Here is a 20,089-nt window from a genome sequence, read left to right on the forward strand (position 1 = left end):
ATATTGTCCAACACCTAGCAGGCTGGAATAACTAGTTGAACTGACTTGTAAATAATCCGAAAGAGCTAAACACTAATCAGACTTATATACTACTAGTAGTTAGACTAATCATCAATCATCATAAGACCTGAATTAAGAAAGGTAGGATCGATACGGAACAAAGTTTAATTAAACGTTTGTGTTAAGAGCTATAGGCAGCTAGCATACCTGTAGGTTGTGTTATATGCATATGCTCCTCCATATAACTCTACTGTTTAGCGCTACTGTTAAATACGTGAAGATGAGTTATATATTTTTGCAGAGTAAACAGAGACAACAAACAACTGAACATTTTATCCGGCCTTGGTCGCCCTAGCTATCTGTTGTCAATTTGCCATCACGTCATTAAATCTGTACCGCGGTTCTAATCTGATGCCTGACCATTACGCTTAACCTAACCCTGCTTATATATATATATATATAGAGAGAGAGAGAGAGAGAGAGATAATTAGGTAATTACTATTTCGTCCCCCGTCATGGGAGGCTTTAATGTTTCCAGGTCCCCAGCGACGTGTTACCGGCTACACCACACTGGTCGGGCTAACGCATCCAGCGATCAATCTGAGCCGTCCGTTTCAGCCATCTCCTGATCTATTGTCCTCCTCGTCTCGTGGGCCTCTGAGAGAGAAGTAGAGAACGGCTGTCGGTTGTGGTTGGTTTCTCTCTGTGCTTTAGCCATCATATCGTGTGCTTGATCGGGATGACAGCCTGCTGGCAGCCTCATGTTACACGCGATGACGGGTAAACATGCAATGAAGACCCTAATTTAGATAAAAACTAGAAAAACTTATCTAAATTTACTCAAAAACTAAATATGTTGATGAGATGGATGTTATCCAACCATATAAAAAATCGTGTACAAACTCAATTTTATTTGTGAGATATGAAAATAAAATGTTTTGAACATATATATCGTTGGGATAATTTTCTGGTTTGAAATTTGTTATTTTCATACATCAGAAATTAAATTGAGTTTGGATAAGATTTATAACATGGTTATGTGACATCATCATATCCGCATGTGTGATTTTTTTGTTTAGATGACCTTTTTGGTTGAGATTTACACGAAATTTCATCTAAGATGAGTTTTTATATACCACACATATTTATCCTTGGATGACCATAGATACATGCAAATGTAAAATTTCTTCTAATTTTCCTTCAACCATTCCAATGGCTAGTGCTATTTGGTTTGAGAAATCAAATCATTTTGGATGTATGATCCACCATTCTTTGAATTTTGTATAATGACTATATTCCTCGTCTCTTCATGTACTCCGTCTATACTTTTGAGGGATAAGATAACGATGGACAAACTATTTCATAACTCAAATAGAACAAACTATCTAGAATCATCAAGTGGTCAATTGACCATCTAAATCGTCAAATCAAACAGCCTATACATATGATGGTAGATCCTTTATTTCTTCTAAATTGATTGTATCTTTTTTTTTTCTCTTGAAAATTTGACCATCTCTTTGTACTGTTCCTCTTTTTCAACCGTCCTAATTTTGAGTACCATTTGATCGATTTAGGGGGCATATTGATGCTAGCAAAATTTGTCTCATTTTGTCACAAGTTTGACAGATAGGTTTGAGCAAGTTGTTTAGTTGTTAGTAATAGACACAGTAAGTTGTGGGAAGAAGGCTAAGGTGTAGTTTTAGTTTATTTTCCTCCCACGAAACTTAGGGTATGTTTGCTTGAGAATTAATATTTGTCATACATTTTTTTACTAAGATAGCTAAGTTTAGTCTTGCCACACTTTGTGACAAACAAAATTACAAACTAAGTTTAGATAAAGTTAAGCAAAGAGAATAGAGAAAATAACATGTGGGTCAAGTGGCTAAAAGTTACATAAACTAGGGTTGTAGCAGGAACCAAACACTATCTACTAAAACTATGGCCTGTCTAAGCTTATATGTGGCAAATTTAAGCGTACACAATTGTTTGGCAAGCTTAAATATCTTAATTAATTTACCGAACCAACCAAATTAAACACCACCTAATACATTCTTTTGTTATCTCAAGTAACTGCTACTACCTTCGTTTTAGGTTATAAGACTTTCTAGCATTGCCCACATTCATATATATGTTAATGAATCTAAGCACACATTGTTAATGAATCTAGACATATATGTGCCTAGATTCATTAACATATATATGAATGTGGGCAATGCTAGAAAGTCTTATAATTAACCTGAAACAGAGGAAGTAGTATATGTCGAAAATTCAATTTTGTAGGCATGTTTCGATCGAGTTTCATGCATGCTGGTATATGTGATCATGAATAGTCAATTTATTTGTTTTATATAGAGATAAACATGTACAGTACACGGCTATATATAGATGCCCTTTACAATTTGCCATGCTGGTTGGTATATGATCGTGTTGGCTCACCTCTGTTAGGTGGATATATATATATATGTACCGGATGAAATTAGGGTGTGAAGCCACTTCAGAGTTCAGACATGAAGGAAACACGCATGCATTTTGTCCCTTTTGGAGGTTGAAGGCTCAACTGCAGAATATTGAAATAATGCATTACTCTATAGCCATTTGCTCCAACCTGACAGTACGTTCTATATCTTGTTAGATTACTTGAAGAATAATATGTATCGGGATTATTATAATTAGGTTATGTTTGGTATGGTTCCAGATACCAGCACTAGTACAAAATCTAGCATTCCAATCGACCCATCTTTAACCGAGGCGTGCGGCCAGTTACAAAGGTACTCACCTTTGTCGGGTTGCAATGGAGCCCATCACCGATGACATGTCCGTGATGGGCTCTAAATGAATCCAACAAAGAGGACGGCACTACCTTCGTCAAGTTGCAAGTGAAACCCGTCACCGATGATATGTCCGTGATAGGCTGGAGAACCTATCAGCGAAGAAGGGTGGGATTTGGGCCCAACAAAAGATATCTATTATCAGTGACGGCATCTAGCCTGACACAGATGAGAGTTTCACATTATTGATCAATAATCAGTGACCACACATTTTTGTGACACAGATGAGGGTTTCGGCCCATTGCGGATGACCGATTCCGTAGTAGTGCAGATCTATGATTGATTTGGAGTTTGTAAGTTAAATTAAAATGGTTTAAAATTTTACATTTCATTGAAAATAAAAACAAAATCAGCATTGATATGTTATTAATAGAATCATGGAAATAAAATGATTTATAGAGTTAGAAATATCCAGCTCTCATATCAAGAGGTACCAAATATAGAGCTTTAGTAATAATTAAATCCGTCTGGATTATTGGTTCGTGAATGTATATTGAGCAGAGACTAGCTGTCAGCAATTGTTTATTGTATTATTTATATGTGGAAATTTACGTGAGAGAAGTTAAACCATCATATTGTTCTTAATTTTCTGATGCACTTAGATTGATTTGCCTGTACTTGAATTTCTCAATCAAACAGTCTATGTAGCCATGTCCCATATAGGTATCGAATGAATCTATAACCTCATAGATATCGATAATATTGCTGCGACTCAGAGTACAGAATTAAACTCTCTAATCGATTATAATTAGGAAAGGTTATATCAGAGTGCAAAAGACTTGTATTCCTAATAGCGATAAATAATTTAAATCTAATTTGGTGAATTCAATGATTATAAAAAAACAATAGTAAAGTGTTAAGTTGAGTATGAAACTTTTAGATTTTAATAATTGGATATGTTTCAGATTTGATTGATGAAAGACATCTCAATTAATTGAAATTAATTGAATATGTTTCATCTCTTAGCGCCAGTCCAACCACGGGCCCTGCGTTTGCTTCGCGCAAGCCCACCACAGCTCGTGTTTATAATTAAACTATGATGAGTCCACAAGTATAGGTGTCGGTTCTATCATAAGAACCGAGCCTATACTTCCCCAAGTATAGGTGCCCATTTTTTCAAATGAACTGGTACCTATATATAGGTGGCTCCATAAGTGCCAACTGCCGATCAAACTTATTATAGTTGTCGGATTTTGGTTAATAACCACTATGTATAACCACTATGTATGCCATAGGTGGAGGGTTGCTAGTGGTATGCGCCGCCGGCGCACGCTTCTTGGGACCAGGTAGTTAGACTAATCTATTAGTCTTATCTTAGAGATAATAACGGTAGTAAATAATATTTTTTTTCCGCAAGATTTTTTTAACTAACAAATTGAAAAAAATAATCTATATCTGAAGTCAAATTTTTAAAATTTAAACCTAGATTTGAAAACTTTCAACTCGAAATTTGAATATTTTAAGTCAAATTTTGAAAACTTTCAACTTTTCATCTCAAATTTCAAAAACTTTCAACTCAACTTTGAAAACTTTCAACCCAGATTTGAAAACTTTCAACTCAAATTTGAAAACTTTCAACTCGATATTTGAAAACTTTCAAGTCTAAATTTGAAAATTTTAAGTTACGGATTAAAAATTTCAAGTCATGATTTGATTTAAAAACTTTTAACACAAAATATTTGAAAACACGTGTGCTGAAAATTTTTAAAAAAGTAATCAGAAAAAAAGAGCAAAAAGAAAATAACAAAATTGCGAAAAAAAAGGGAAAACACACGGAAAAATCGCTAAAAAAAAAGACGCATGGCGCGGTGGAGGGTGCGCGCCAGATAGCAATCTCTCTATATCTCTATAGGTGTTAGTTGGATGTTATAACCAGCACCTACAAATTAAATTAGAATAGGCGTCGGTTTCTGTTTAACCGACATCTATGAGCCGATACCTATAAGAAGTTCTGTAATAGTGAATGTATCAGCAGTCATGATGGCGAGCACTTTGTATATTTTTCTGAAATATTTTATCTTAAATCACTCGTGTGTGAAACAAAACAATCGAACCGTTACTTGTACGCAGATCTTTAATGGGTGATCGGACCAACTGTTAGAGATGTTGTTCATCGACCAAATGGCACTATCCATTCACTAAGCCGTTGGCGACAGCATTTTTCAACCGTTGCGGATGGCATGCCCTAAGCTAGTCCAAAAGTACATAGTATATATAGCTGAAGATGAAAGTCCCTGGCTAGTTGCTTGTATATATGCTGAAGTAAGAAGTGAACTGTCGGTTTGCCCTCCACATAAATCTAGCTAGCACACCTCGAGATTCCCAATTAAGTCAATCAGTAATAATAAATAATTATGAACCCCTAATTAAGACCAATAAGAAAAACCAAACACAGGAGGAAGGAACGGAGCAATTAAATATAAGAGTGAAAGCGACAGGGCACCGGAGCGTGGCAGTTGCGTAAATTACTCCAACCCTTTCTCTCCATGCATCTCACCTCCACAGCGACCCACCACCCTTCTTCCCGCCATGCCTTACATTTACATACATACCCCTCCTCTCAGGCTCTCACTCACTCGCGCTGCATGCCACACTGCTTCTTCTTCTCTCTCTCTCTAGCTAGCTAGCTAGCTTCTCTGTAGGCTGTAGCTGCGGTGGCAATGGCGGCGGCGAGGTTGTGGGTGGTTGCGGTGGCGGTGGCGGTGGCGGTGATGGCGGCGGCGGTGGAGGGGAAGAGCTACAACATCACGAAGATCCTGGCGGCGCACCCGGAGTTCTCCAAGTTCAACGAGATGCTGAGCAAGACGAGGCTGGCGTACGACATTAACCGGCGGCAGACGATCACGGTGCTGGCGGTGGACAACTCGGCGATGGCGTCGCTGGACCACTTCACCCTCCCCACCATCCGCCACATCCTCTCCCTCCACATCCTCGTCGACTACTACGGCTCCAAGAAGCTCCACGCCCTCTCCCATGGCGCCACCGCCTCCTCCTCCATGTTCCAGGTAAACTAATGGCACTTCACCTAATTAATCACATGTATTTTTACATAATTAACGAGAGTATAATTACCTAGCTATCATTATTAGTTTTTTAATTGTTTGATTAATTAATTATAGCTAGGTACGTACTAGTACTACCACAGTACCCACGTGTTATCGAACATGCAAGCTAGCTGATCACGTACATACAGCTAATTATTTATTTTCTTGGTTACTACTGTACTGTATTATAAATCCACCTTCTGATAGGGCCGGTGCTGTTATTTTCATAGACAGGGTTCTTTAATTTCTCTTGTCATTGGGGGAAAATGTTAAGCGAGATCTTATTGCCATCTTGAACAAAGTATTTCTGATTAAGATTTTATTTTTTAAAAAATATCAATTAATTTGAAATACTCCCGTTTCAACAAGTTTAGAATAAATTTAAAGAAATTCAAGTGGACCCGAAATTTTCGCCATGGTACTAAATTAATCGAGAGGTTCAACGTTTAGTTGAGAGATAACACAGTACATGGCAGAGTTAATTGTTGTGCAACTACATGCTCACTATACTTATATGGTTTTTCTCCATGCAAGTGGGCTAATTGTACATTTAAACTTAGTTAAGCCCACATGTCAATATAGCTTCGTGATTACAAAAACTGGTTAGCCAGATATTGACCTTTTAATTTGGTCACGAAATCCAAGACGAGGAGTATACGTGTGAATCAAGTCTATATTGTTATAGATTTAATTAATGTAAGTTCAGATCATATATATGTGTGGGTTTAGACACTCATCATCTAAAAAATAGGTGGATTTATGCACTAGTTAACTTAAAGTATTACTCATGGGTTATTCAAGTAACTAAGCTCAGCTTTCATTTTGTTTGGAAGTGTAATCTCGAAAGTTTACATCATTATGCAATGCAAGCATGCCGGTTCAGAATCATTTTGTAATATTTTTTGTAAAAAAAATTGTTAGCGGTTTCCATCGTATACTACCTCCCTTTTTTAATATATGATGTCGTTAACTTTTTGATAAACATTTGGCCATTCGTTTTTTTAACATTTTTGTTTAAACATAAAAAAATATAAGTCACACTTAAAGAACATTTGGAGGTAAATCAAGTCGCAGTGGTAGGAATGTTCTTGATTTCATAATTTTTTTTAAGATAAGACCAATGGTAAAACATCTCTTAAAAAAATCAACAGCCTCGTATATTAAGAAATTGGGGGAGTATATATTTCACCGTATTAATTATAGTAGGGATGTTCTTAATTCAATTAAGTGGAATTAATGGAGCTGTTTGAATGGCACCATCAAGTTGCCATAAAACTTTTTGACAAAGTTTTGTCATGCGCGCGATGCATATACAACTAGAAATTCCAAAATCCACACATGCATGCCGTTGGGTGCCAGGTCACTGAAGAACAGCTAAGCCCAGTGGTGGGCCCAAGATGACTAAGAAAACACGTGGTACCCATTCCACCGACAAGGTTGGTTGGTTAGCTAGGATTGGAATTTCATGCATCCAGTTGCTCTCAACATTATCAAGCTCACTCCCTATTTTTCCCATACCTAATTGCATGATTGATTTTGTGGGCCCTTGCATACGCACTTATCAGTCATCACTCATCATGAACACAAATCACAGAGGATCCATCATCCACGATTAGGTTCCCCATCCTTCTCTGGAAAAAAAAATATGATACTCATTAATTAATTGAGCCATCCTGGACAGATCATATTATTTGTCAATGGAGACTCAACGTCTATTTTGTCATATGGACAGATCATATTTCACAATTACAAGAATACCACCTTAGTCTGAACACAAAAATGCATGCCCTCAGTATTATTTGCTTTCGGATTTCGGTGTTGATGAAGTTCAAAGATAATTAATCCAATTTTCTACTACTCTTTAATTTGTGCTTTTGAACCAATTAATGAAGTTTACAGCCAGTGTTTACAAATTTTGTTATTTTCATGCTCCACGTGATCCGTCCATTTGTAATACAATTAAATAATAATCACGATGATTAATTAAATAATAACCGCGATGATGAATTAATTGAAATGAATGAAAATAAAATTGCATGCAGGCGACGGGGTCGGCGCCGGGGACGACGGGGTACGTGAACATCACGTCGCACAAGGGCGGGAAGATCGACTTCATCTCGGAGGACGCGGACGAGAGCGCGAAGCCGTCGAGGTACGTGAAGTCGGTGAAGGAGATCCCCTACGACATCTCCGTGCTCCAGGTGAGCTCCGTGCTGTCCTCCTCCGAGGCCGAGGCGCCCGTCCCGCCGCCGGCGCCGGTGAACCTCACCGAGCTCCTCTCCAAGAAGTACTGCAAGTCCTTCGCCGGCCTCCTCGCCGCCAACGCCGACGTCTTCCGCGCCGTCAACGAGACCAAGGACAACGGCCTCACCCTCTTCTGCCCCATCGACGCCGCCGTCGCCGCCTTCATGCCCTCCTACAAGAACCTCACCGCCAAGGCCAAGACCGCCATCCTCCTCTACCACGCCGTCCCGGACTACTTCTCGCTGCAGCTCCTCAAGTCCAACAATGGCATGGTCACCACGCTCGCCACCGCCAGCGAGTCCAAGAAGGACTACAGCTACGACGTCCAGAACAAGGGCGAGACCGTCACGCTCGACACCAGGGTCGTCAACTCCGCCGTCACCGCCACCGTCGGCGACGCCGAGCCGCTCGCCGTCTACGCCGTCACCAAGTTCCTCAAGCCCAAGGAGCTCTACAAGGTCGTCGAGGCCCCCGCGCCCGCGCCCGAGCCGTCCAAGAAGCACAAGTCGGCGGCCGACGACAGCAGCGACGACTCGTCGGACGATTCCGGCGACGTCAAAGCCCACAAGGGCGCCGCCGCTCCGGCGCCGCTCGCCCGGTGGGTGACCGCCGCCGCGGCCGCCGCCGTAGCAGCATTGATGCTAATGGCTTGATGCATGAGTCAGTCAATCTACACTCTACAGAGCAGAGTGTGTCGAATTTGTTTTTTTTTTCCTTTTTGGTATGGCTGGTCAATTACAAATAAGAAACATAGATGTGTGAATGATTTGTAGTTCTTTGAGTTTTTTCTTTCTTTCTGTTGGTGGTTTGATGTAATTACTTTGTAATTAATATAGTTGTCCATAATCCACGGAAAAAGCTAAGAATGATTTCATCATAATTAAGAACAGCGTCAAATTTAGTTAAAAAAAAGATTCTTTTTTCTATTCTTTGAAGAGGAAACAGAACGGTTGGAACCACACTTTTATTATACTTATCTTAGGATTTCCCCCTCTGGATAAGCTATATAGAATTATGTATTTCTTTGTTTCTTCGTGACAACATTAGTTGCGAAAACTTTATATATATATATATAGATGTCTTAGTCAATTTTCGTTTATTTGCCTTTTCTTTAAGGGGTATAATTGGCAATTGATTTCAACATGGTATATTTGCTCAGTATCTTAATGTTCTATGTTCTTCGTGCTATATCACATCCCATCACATAGGGTGCGTTTGCTTCAAAGCCATACATGGATAATATATGGTCATCCATGCTCTGTTGGATACAATGATCCAACTTTTATTTGGTTTGTATGGATAGGATGATTCCAATTTCTTATTTGTTTAGAGAGATATAGCATGAATGGGATAAGCCACAATTTAGTATGGCACATTTGTTTTTTTTATCAAAATATAACTAGAGATTTAATTGTAATTAGTATAATAGTATAATCGGATTACAAATTAGAAAAATAGTTCAGGAGGAAAAAACATTTGAAGCTTGTTAACAGAAAATTAAACCAACCACATCTAATTGGAATAGGCCACGTCACCCAAACTAAAACATGGATGGCTTTATTCAGCCAAATTAGCCGGATCTACTCATCCAACATATTAAGAGAATATTTTCTTTTTTGGGTTGCCCCATCCACCCTGCTCTTTATCCAAACATAACAAAAAAAAATCAGACGGTCTATCTCCCATCCAACATCATTCACCAAACCAAACACACTCTAACATGCGACACCCTCTGTGGTAAATGTACTCCTTCTGTCCAGGACTTGTGCACTTCCCTTTTTTTATGTACTCCCTCTGTCCTATACTGTAGAGACTTATGCACTTTCTTTTTAAGAAATTAAAGAATGGGTGATTTTAAATTAGAGGATTGTGATTAGCTTAGAATGTGAAGTAATATTGGACATGCTTCTGCACTTCTTTTTCAAGAAATTAAGGAATGAGGGTGATTTTAAATTAGAGAGTTGCGAATTTGTGATTGGTTAAGATGAAAAAGTAGATGTGGAAGTAGTTATTATATTATAGGACAAAATTTAAATGCTAGCAGTATCTATATGATACTGGACGAAGGTAGTACTACCATGTATCATCCATTGGAGCCTAATCTATCAGGCTTATATAGGCTAAAATTTTGGCATTATGGCCCTTTCAAGAACCTTATTTCTGGGAAAAAAAAACTAATTGTAGAAATGAGGGTGGGGTTCAAATCTATAGTTGGGAGCCAAAACCATCTAACGCTAAGCTATACTTTGCTTAATGCAAGTAAACCCTGGTTTTAGAAAGAACGAAGATCAGCACCAATCTAAATGATACTGAGCTCCAATGACAAAGCAAATAAGCAAATTCGTGCCACCCCAAATAAGAATTCAACGGCTCAACGCCAATGTTTGGCAGAGTTGTACAGAACAAAAAAAATAAAGGAATTAAATGACATGATTGGTGAGATAGTACTATACTATCCAGGGGTCATCTGATATTCTACCATGATTAATTTTCTGTATTTGATTAGTAACCTCAATATGAACTAACAGTTACTTATTTGAGTCGATTGGACTCCAGGCACACTCATTGAAATAGTAGATCCAATGCTTTGCAGTTGAACTCGTAAAATACAAAAATCTACCATCATCAAATAAAAAGATTTGGGACAACAATTTTGTTTCAAGTGCAACAGAAAGGAATTAGTGGATAATTCCACCAAGCAGAGCACATAATTCCAGCATTCTGCAGTACTGGGACTATCTCAACTCCAACATATATATGCCATAGGCTATATATTAAACAAAAGCAAATTATTTTAACTAGACATTAGAAGTAAATTATGTCATAAGTCGTGAGGGAAATTAACAGATTTTCACACTGGCCACTCAGCACACACAAGAGTGGTCGAACTAATTTAAGCTAGGCAGTCTAGCTAGTGGATTGATACAACTACAGCACATAGTAGCAGCAGGTTAAAAGCTAGTACATAGTTAGGAAAGAGCACATTACGCTCTCTCCATCAGTGGATATATGGTACCTGGTACTGAACCTGATAGCCATTACCATAATATGTTGTGTGGGCAGGTGAGATGCCATAGGGAGCTGAGCTTATCATTGTGGGATGGTGATGGGCCTCAGCACCATACACATACTGCCTCTCATAAGGGTAGGAATGCCTCTGCGGCGGAGCAGCCTGGTAGAAGCTTTTGTCAGGAAAGCTAGTATGTGGCGCATATACGGATCCATTGGCACGAGGCCTCTTAGACTGTGGCTTTGCAGCTTCAACAGCCCTCCTCTTGTCTGCCTTAGCTTTCTCTAGCTGGATAACTCTTTTCTGAAGCAGGTCAATCGGATATTTCTCATCAAGTTTGTGCTCCTCGATACACTTAATAGCAGCTTTCAAGGCAGACAGCTCTCGTTCATTCATTTCATTCTGAATAATATGGTAATTCATCAGATATACTACAATCACAATTAATTAGGAATGCACGCAGATATGCTAAAAAAATGTACAGACCAGCAAGAAGAGAAAATATTTGTTACCCACACAAGAAAGAAAAGGTAGCAAGCAACTATAGCTGAATAGTATCTTGCAAGCTAAAGTAGCTCTTTATTATTCAAGTTCTTCAGAACAGCACTGCAGCTTCTACATTGAAGCTGATTGGTGGCTAAATGATTTGCTAACTTTATGATATGATCAAACCCCGTACTTTAACTATTCCAGGATAAATAAATCAAATAAGTATACTGAGTGAACAATTACAGTATATGACTTGACAGCCATAGAACCTAATGAATCAAAGTAGCTGAATTCAATTGCTGAAAGGGCCAAATGTCTCATTACCATTTATATCAGGAAATTTTCAAACACGATCAGCTGGAGTGCTGGATCACACAACATAATTAGAAAGTTCAAACAGTTGCACAGGTGAAACTAGCTTAGAGTTAAAAACAGAGCAAGTACTAAATAATCTCCTAAAAGACTGTTAAGCTATCCTGTTGTTAGAAAAAAGAACTGGAACTTTGTTTATGGTGGCAAAGGGCCACGAGCTGAAAAAAATAAACTTTCATGTGGTTCAGAGCTTCTTAACAGAGTTGGTGTAACTAGTAGTTCTACACGGGATTCACTTTCATGGATCTAAGAAAAATCCCATCCAAACTAGTCAATCCAAGGAAATTCTGGAACAATCTCTATACTAGGTATGAAGCATGAGGAGCCCTTTGTGGATTGTAGTGACAGGATGTCATGGTGCCACATGAAAGAATACTAGAGAACAAGTTGCTTTCAGTCCAAATACTCCAGCACAATATTGTCGCAATTTTCACGAAAAAAGAACTTTTATCGTATTCAATTAGAGAATGAATGCATGTGTCACCAACTGGCAACCGATCCATCGAACAGAATTGCTACAATCTACAAGCAATCCTGTTCATTTCGACTCCATTTTCACTCAGCCTTTACAGGCGTATATTGATTTTTTTTAAGGGAAGACTTGCAATGATTTAGTGTTTGGTTTTGAAATTCTTAGTGATAATTTTCGCAACTAAATTCCCTCCTGCGTGTTCGAGGGAAAAAATGGAACTAAATTAAACCATGCCTTTTTTAAAAAAAAGAAAATCAGAGCAGACCAGGATTACTATGTTTCCCACTTCAATCTTGAACCCTGGTTCTGTGAAAGAAAATTTACAGGGTATCATACAGTTTAAAATTGAAATGAAAAAAGTGCACCTGTACTTGCAGAGATATCTTTCCAGTCTTGAAATGTGGCACACTCTTGACCTCCTGTAGATAGGCTTTCAGTAATTCCACCGGTTCAAACTGATTAGTCAGCTCAAATGCATAAGCCAAATTAATTGCATCAATAGTTCTCCCATTTTCAACCAGAACTCCAATGACACCTAACATCAAGAAAATATCTCATGAGAAAATGTGCTGACCTGTAAAAACGAAAAGAACATGCAGCAGCAGAAAGGCAGAAAAGAAGAAAGGCAAAATTAAAAGTATGGAGCAAAGGGACCTCGGTGACTAGTCACTAGTCAGCAACAATCCACCTAGGTCAGGGGGTAAAAGGTGAATGAGTTGGTTAAAATCGGTCTAGTACGTTCAAGTTGATCAATATTAGTCAAGTGACTAGTCGGTTAAACAGGTCAACTAGGAAACAGAAAAGTGGCATGGACTGAAAATTTGGGCTAAACGGGTGGGATAAGAGGGGTGGGAAAGGTCCTATGGTTATTCCCTCCCATGACAGGTCTGGAGCAGTCAAGAGCCGCCACGTGCTCTCTCGCCTTCACCTCATGCAGCTTATCAAATTGTCAGTCTTATACTTCTCAATAATCAATAGTCAGTACTTGATCTGAAAATATGCTATAAAACATGTTAAATGGCTAGCTACTTTTGAGCAATATTTTATTTTTGGACATATTGGAACCACCGACTAGTTACTAACTAGTCAACAGCCGCTAGTCATTGACCGACCACTGACTAGCGTCTAGGTTAATACTGTTTCAAAACCATGCGGGTGGCAAATCTTTCAATGGTTATCTTTTTTTGTTTAATGCATATTTGCCTCCTAATAATATTAACCATATTTCTTAGATATTCGTATTATTCTTTTTCTAAAATAGATGCACAAAAGCACATCCCAGTATGTAATCAAGCTCAAGGGCAAGGTCGGCGAATTGAATGACGTCCTCTTAGCTTGTTATGCTCCAGAATATATGATCACATATGTTATTTATAAGTTAGTAAATACATTCAGTTAAATTAAGACCTCAACTGAGTATATAACATAGCTTAGAAGCTGTGGAAACTTTGCTGCCACTAAGTACAATACAGATACTAGATAGTGAGGTTCGGTGTGCGGCTGCCAAATTATAAGTAGCAGCCTGCAGATTTTCCATACAAATTATCTAAACAGCAATGCTACAATTCTGATTACTTGTAGGCATCTCTTGCTGCAGCCACTAACTAGAAAATAAATCCCATGGTATAGATATATAGATATATGAACAATTATTGAAGTGGTCAGAATGTTCTCTAAACATCTGAGTGACAAAGAGAAATAGAAAATTCCATTTATTATTGATGCTCAATGGAACAAGCTGCATTATTAATCGATGATAGCACTGACCTGGCATGTTCTGGGACAATCCCAGTATTCTACAAAGCTCAGGTGTCTGACGACGACGACTGACTGAGGGAAGTAGCTTACACAGCTCATCTTGTGCAAATTCAGCAAATATACCAAAGGTAGCCAGGAGTTGAAGAAACGCATGTGCTTCCAGGCAGTTCCCATTGCTAGCATCAAAGTCAAGGCTATCCAACTTGGATTTCCACTCAAGAGCAATCTTTTTTGCACGCTCCTTGATACTTGCAGTAAGCACTTGACCTTCCGATATGAAACCAGTAGTAGCATCAGTTTGCAGCTGAGCAAGTGATTCCATCAACATGAGGCATGTCCTCCGTACACCCAGAAGGTTTCCATCCTTTTTGCCATCCAATATAAGATTGTCTCCAAAATAGAAGTCTTCTAGAGAAGCTAACACCAAGCCATATGGATCAGTTGCTCCCCTAAGTGCAACGGGGATTTCCTCACGGATGGATGTTAAGTCTTTGCGATTGTCTGATATGAACTTATGAAGCCCGTTAACATTCATCTCTTCACAGAGGACAACAAGTTGAGAACGAGGCTTCACAGCAGTGTTTTCATCTTGCAGGTATGCACCATGCGCAGTTGCAGGTTTGGGCCACTTAACAGAAAGACTACCAACGATGTTTCCATTTAACACAGCATTGTTATTCACGGATTTGCTGATTGGGTTGATAAGAGGCGTAGACAAGTTCAGCTTGGACTTGCCAAAGATCACAGCCAACGCGGCATCCCTTTTCTGCTGCAGTTTTTCAAGAGAAGTCAGTTCCTTTGCCACGACAACAGCCTCTTGTTGCTCCAGCATCTGCTCTGACTTTGCAACCGTCTCCTCGAACTCCTCTTCCTGCCTTTTCAGATCATCAAACTTTTTCTTGAGCGACTGCTCAAGCCCATGGAAATGGTCCTCCAGTTGCTTCCACTTTAAGTTCAAGGAAACAGCGCTCTGGCTCTCGAGCTCTGCAAATGCACGCTGAAGCTGCTGCAGCTTGGAGCCTGTGGACTCCATAAGTGTAGCCATGGACTCCATGTCGGACATGGTGGCAGATTTCTGCAAAAGGTGAAAACAACGAAAGCTGTTGGTACCCATACCACAAACAACAATACCGCACATAAAACCAGGGGCGGATCTAACGTGGGACATGGGGATTCATCCCAAACTTTTTTTGGGGAACAAACGAAACTGTTATTCGTATTAAGAATAGAAAATTGAAAGAAAAGCAGCAGCTTTCAGATCTAGAAGAGAAGCTAGGGTTGACGCGAATTCGAGGGGAAAAAGTGGGTGGGTAGAGAGGGATGAGAAAGAGGATATGCGAAACGGATGGATGCTCACCAGGAAGCAGCAGTGACGATGTGCGTTGACGGACGGATGCTCGCTCCCCGGCCCCCGCCACCACTTATGGCGGCTCGGTGAGGAGATCGAGGGGGGTCGGCGGCGGCGGCCGGAGGAGCGGCGGAACCCTAGACGTGGTGGTGGGTTGTGGGCGTCTGTCTGCTTTTCGCGGGAGGGATGGGGAAAGTGACGGATTGGAGAAGCTGCGGTGCAGAGGGGAGAGAGTGAGAGACAATGGTTGGTGGGTCCCATCTGTCAGTGATAGTCTTTTTACTCCTCGGTCTGCAGAAAAGCGGTTTGCCATGTGCTCTAAAAACAGTGTTTTTACATCTTAGTAATTTTTTATTTAAACATTAGAAGGAAAATGTGCACAAGAGATACACAATTGTCTTTCCAAGGAGCAGCTTGCATAAGTTGCTTTGTAGGACAAGTATTATTATTACAAGCATGACTAATATTTTAGCAATTTAGAGCTGCTAACTCATATTTGGATTCTTTGGCTTTTTTAGACTAGTAGTCAACCATTTGATACCCTTTTATTTATATCTCTGGGGATCCATTTGACGTTGAAAGAAGCTCCACCTGAAAAGTTATGTAATTGTGCAAGCAAAGGCAAAAGGCTCTAGTGATGGTTATGATTGATATTATTAGAGTTTTGAAGTAAGAGCACCAGTTCTTGATTGTCTTGAAAAAATAGGGAGGATTTGTAATTTGAAGGAAATCACAAATGAAGGTATCAAGCTTAAAAGCTGCAAGTTCCGCCTGAATTGGCGACACAAAGAGTTGATTTGGCATGCACAAAGATGAAATGATGATTTATAGAGTCATGTAGAAAAAAGACCAAACCTTGTTATATTATCCTTCCCATAAGCGTCAAGGAAATATCCAGTTACTGGCAACAAATTAACAGAAACAGTAGAATTCATCTATGATTGGAATAGTTTCATTATCATTCTCATTAGACAAGGCTGAAATATAATTCTTTGACATAGCGCTTGCTACATTACAAACTTGCAAAGGCTCCCATTCTTTTTTCTTGAAATAATGATCATTTCTAGCTTTCCAAATAAACCAAAGAAGGATTGGAACTTTTTGAAGGCTGTTTTCAGAATTATTAGTTGCAAGCAAATATGCTATAATATTAGAAACATTTTGCATTGAGTCAATAATGAGATTGTGAAAAGAGAGTTCTTAAAGTTTCCAAGTAAGTCTTGCAAAAGCACAGCGGAAGAAAAGATGAACTTCATTTTCAGCATCATTGCAACGGGAGCAAAAATCAGGAATATCCAAAATTTTTGAGTGAAGATTTGCAGCCGTTGGAAGAGCTTGTCTAATTAGTCTCCAAATGAAAGTTTTAACTTTAGAAGGAATGTATTTAGTGGACCAAGTTTTCAAAAGGAGATTACGCTGTAAAGAGGTGATGTTAGAGGAGACAAGATAAAGATTAAGTGCTTCACACAAAACAAGGTGGTAATAACGTGTGATTAATTGAGTTTTAATTATTACAAACTTGAAAATAGATTAATCTGATATTTTAGAACAACTTTCATATAGAAAATTTTCGCATGAAACGCACTGTTTAGTAGTTTGAAAAGCGTGCCGAGAATATCCAAAATTTTATCCGCTCCTTGTAGTGGAAACGAACTGGAAGTGAGAAATATTAGAAACCTGCTTATAATTGCTTTTTGAAGTAATGCTCTTGAAGAAGTAGGAATCCAATAGAGTTTGTCCTCATTATCCTGAGGAACAATCTGAACCTTTGATATGATTTGCACCATTTCCTAGTCAAAAATTTGATTGAGCTTGTTTTTAGACCAAGATCTAAAACAGTTTGTAACACATGATTTCCGGACAAAAAACCCATCATTCTACTCACGGATAACACATCAGCTTCTTTACCAGCTAATCATGACACTTACGGGCTTAGAGCATTCCCAGCAGCTTGCTTATCTATTTCGTCCCTCATCAATAGCAATAACATCAGCAGCTAATCTAGTAGATGCACCAACCCTATCTTTAAATTTAGCATGTGTGCTATCTTGGAAAGAGAAACGACAACTTTGGTGTTGCTCTCTTCTTACCGAGCTCCCGCCCCATCCAGATCGACCGAGCAATGCCTCGTCCATCATTGTCATCATTACTAGCCGGCGTAGGTGAGTCCCTATATTCCCTTTACTTTTTTTTCAGCGATGGTGGTAGTGGCAGGGCTTCAAAGGGTAGAGCCATGGCAGAATGAGGGTGGAGCCATGGCGGAATGGTGGTAGTGGAGAGGAAGGGTGCACCGATCTAGAGGTGGCGATGGATTCTAGGGTGGTGAATGTGGTCATCGACCTGCTACGTATGCAAAAGCACTGCTCGCATTGATGGCTCTCTTAATTAATATTTGATAGATTCACAATGTAATATATTTGTATCCTTCAACATGTTTTACCACTTGTATGCTGCTATGATTTTTCTTGCTAGATGAATTGATGGACACCTACGTTGGTTTGTTGGGTTCAGACATTGATGTAGCAAATTAGAATCTAAATCAAAAAAATTCCCCAAAATGGAGCCGCCACAACCACCGTTTTTTTTAACAAATTGGTCCTTTTCAAAAACTTATTTCGAAACTAGTCCCTGCAAAAAACTTCAACCAAAAATAGGCCGTGAACTCAGCGCCATGGACCTTGGCGCTCTCAGCGCCAACAACGTTGGCGCTAAGCTCAAATCTGAGGTGGCATGAATTTGCTGAGTCATCATATTTGGCGCTGAGGTCCTGATGATTTAAATTGCTGTGGAGGCATTCAGCTTCATCAACTCAACAAGCATAGTGGTAGCAGGATTCTACTCTAACCCTATGGTGCACGGTTTGATCCTCCATCTCCCCCATTTTTTTTTCTTTTCTTCTTCTTTTCTTCGTTTTTTCTTCTTTCGACCCCCCATCTCTCCCTTTTTTTTTTCTGTTTCTTCTTCTTTTTTTCTTCTTTTTCTTCTCTCTCTCACTCTTTAAATTTATAAACGAAACTGTCATTTTGTAAAGAATAAGAGTGAGTAGTCGAGAGAAAAAAAACCCATTTTTTTCTTTTTCTTCTTCTTTTTCTTCTCTCTCTCACTCTTTATTTTTTCTCTTCTGTTTGTCTCGTGATACTATCTTCAAAAGATATGTTTAAATTGCAATTTTTTTGAATTTGGAAAAAATATTCAAGTGGTATATTATATGGCAATTGAGAACTTAAACTGAAATTTGAAATCAAATTCAAAATAAAACAAATTTACAAACGAAACTGTCATTTTGTAAAGAATAAGAGTGAGTAGTCGAGAGAACAAAAAAGAGAAAAGGAAAAAACCCAAAATAAAAAAAAAATGTTAAGGTGGGATACCAGGATTCGAACCTGGAGCCCTATGCCTCACAGCTTGAGACATCAACCACTAGGCTATAACTGTTTTGCTACACTATGATGCTTGCGCTTCTATTTAAATCGTCAGGACCTCTGACTCAGCAAATTCATGCCACCTTGCATTAGAGCGGCGCTGAGACGTTATAACTCAGCGCCAAGGTCTATGGCGCTGAGACTACGGCCTATTTTTTGTTGAAGTTTTTTATAGGGACTAGTTTCGAAATAAGTTTTTGAAAATGACCAATTTGTTAAAAAAAAAAAGGGCCACAACCAAGTCCTCAGGCTAGAGAGCAGCAAAACACAACAGAAATTGGGGTGTCCTCTAGACCAAACAACAAGAGATCAAAGAATTTCACCATTACAGAAGACATAATGTTGGTGTCGGCATGGCTCAATACCACTCTGAATGCTGCGATCGCAGGTGCTAAGCAACATTGTGACTCATATTAAGCAACGATTCACCATTACTTGCATAAAAACAAGAAATCCCCCACAAATCGTAACCAAAATTCTTTTATCAAACATTGTGGGTGCCACTCAATACTAAGTTAACAAATACAATTTGAAATGTTGCTATATTTTCTAAAAAGTTTGACTAGAAAAAGTTAAAACTACTTATTATAATATGAAATAGAGAGCATAGGTGATATGGTGTAGTTCGGACATAGTCGCTAATAGCAAGCTCGTATCCATGTCAGCTAGGCAAAAATTAATATACAAAAATATTTAGTTGATGGTGATTTTTATCCAATTAAGAGTGAAACACAAACTTCGGTGATAGTTCAAGGCCATGTTGATCTGGACTGTATTCTTTGGGACACTTTCCTAGCTTCTACTCTCTCGCTTTCCTTTCCAAACTAATAAATAATATATTTTTTTAAATAGAGAAAATTTATTTTAAAAAAAATCATATTAATCTATTTCAATTTTTTAAGCTAATACTTAATTAATTATGTGTTAATCCGCCGCTTCATTTTGTGTGCTAGGAGAGTGTCACAGTCTGAATTTCGTTTCAGGATTTATAAATTATTTAATAAATTATTAATAGAATTTATATTAAATGTTCATTAATTTACAAGTGAAGTTAAATGTGGGAAATAAAATTTCCTAAATATAAAGTATGGTTGGATTTAAT

At 38.7% G+C, this 20,089-nt stretch overlaps 2 protein-coding genes across 2 annotated transcripts; one reads left to right on the forward strand and one right to left on the reverse strand.

The window, feature by feature from the left end:
- Nucleotides 1-5,359: 5,359 nt before the first annotated feature.
- Nucleotides 5,360-8,906, forward strand: LOC127784584 (fasciclin-like arabinogalactan protein 2). The gene is made up of 2 exons (XM_052311917.1): nucleotides 5,360-5,833; nucleotides 7,915-8,906. The coding sequence occupies exons 1-2, from the start codon at nucleotides 5,489-5,491 to the stop codon at nucleotides 8,767-8,769; spliced, it is 1,200 nt and encodes a 399-aa protein (XP_052167877.1). The 5' UTR covers nucleotides 5,360-5,488; the 3' UTR covers nucleotides 8,770-8,906.
- Nucleotides 8,907-10,870: 1,964 nt separating this feature from the next.
- LOC127784582 (FRIGIDA-like protein 3) lies at nucleotides 10,871-15,764 on the reverse strand. Its single transcript, XM_052311915.1, has 4 exons — nucleotides 15,575-15,764; nucleotides 14,227-15,292; nucleotides 12,825-12,994; nucleotides 10,871-11,528 (listed from the first exon to the last, which is right to left on the reverse strand). Exons 2-4 carry the CDS (start codon nucleotides 15,278-15,280, stop codon nucleotides 11,115-11,117), a joined length of 1,638 nt encoding a protein of 545 aa, XP_052167875.1. The 5' UTR covers nucleotides 15,281-15,292; nucleotides 15,575-15,764; the 3' UTR covers nucleotides 10,871-11,114.
- Between the last annotated feature and the right edge of the window lie 4,325 nt (nucleotides 15,765-20,089).

This window comes from Oryza glaberrima, chromosome 9 (assembly GCF_000147395.1).
Source record: "Oryza glaberrima chromosome 9, OglaRS2, whole genome shotgun sequence".
Classification (NCBI taxonomy): Eukaryota; Viridiplantae; Streptophyta; class Magnoliopsida; order Poales; family Poaceae; genus Oryza; species Oryza glaberrima.

Bases quoted from the DNA above. Each gene is read 5' to 3' on its own strand.
- LOC127784584 (XM_052311917.1), top strand. From the start codon at position 5,489: ATGGCGGCGGCGAGGTTGTGGGTGGTTGCGGTGGCGGTGGCGGTGGCG. The intron at 5,834-7,914 runs GTAAACTAATGG...AATTGCATGCAG, and splicing joins CCTCCTCCTCCATGTTCCAG to GCGACGGGGTCGGCGCCGGG.
- LOC127784582 (XM_052311915.1), bottom strand. From the start codon at position 15,280: ATGTCCGACATGGAGTCCATGGCTACACTTATGGAGTCCACAGGCTCC. The intron at 12,995-14,226 runs GTCAGTGCTATC...TCTTGATGTTAG, and splicing joins ATTGTCCCAGAACATGCCAG to GTGTCATTGGAGTTCTGGTT. The intron at 11,529-12,824 runs GTGCACTTTTTT...CATATTATTCAG, and splicing joins AGATATCTCTGCAAGTACAG to AATGAAATGAATGAACGAGA.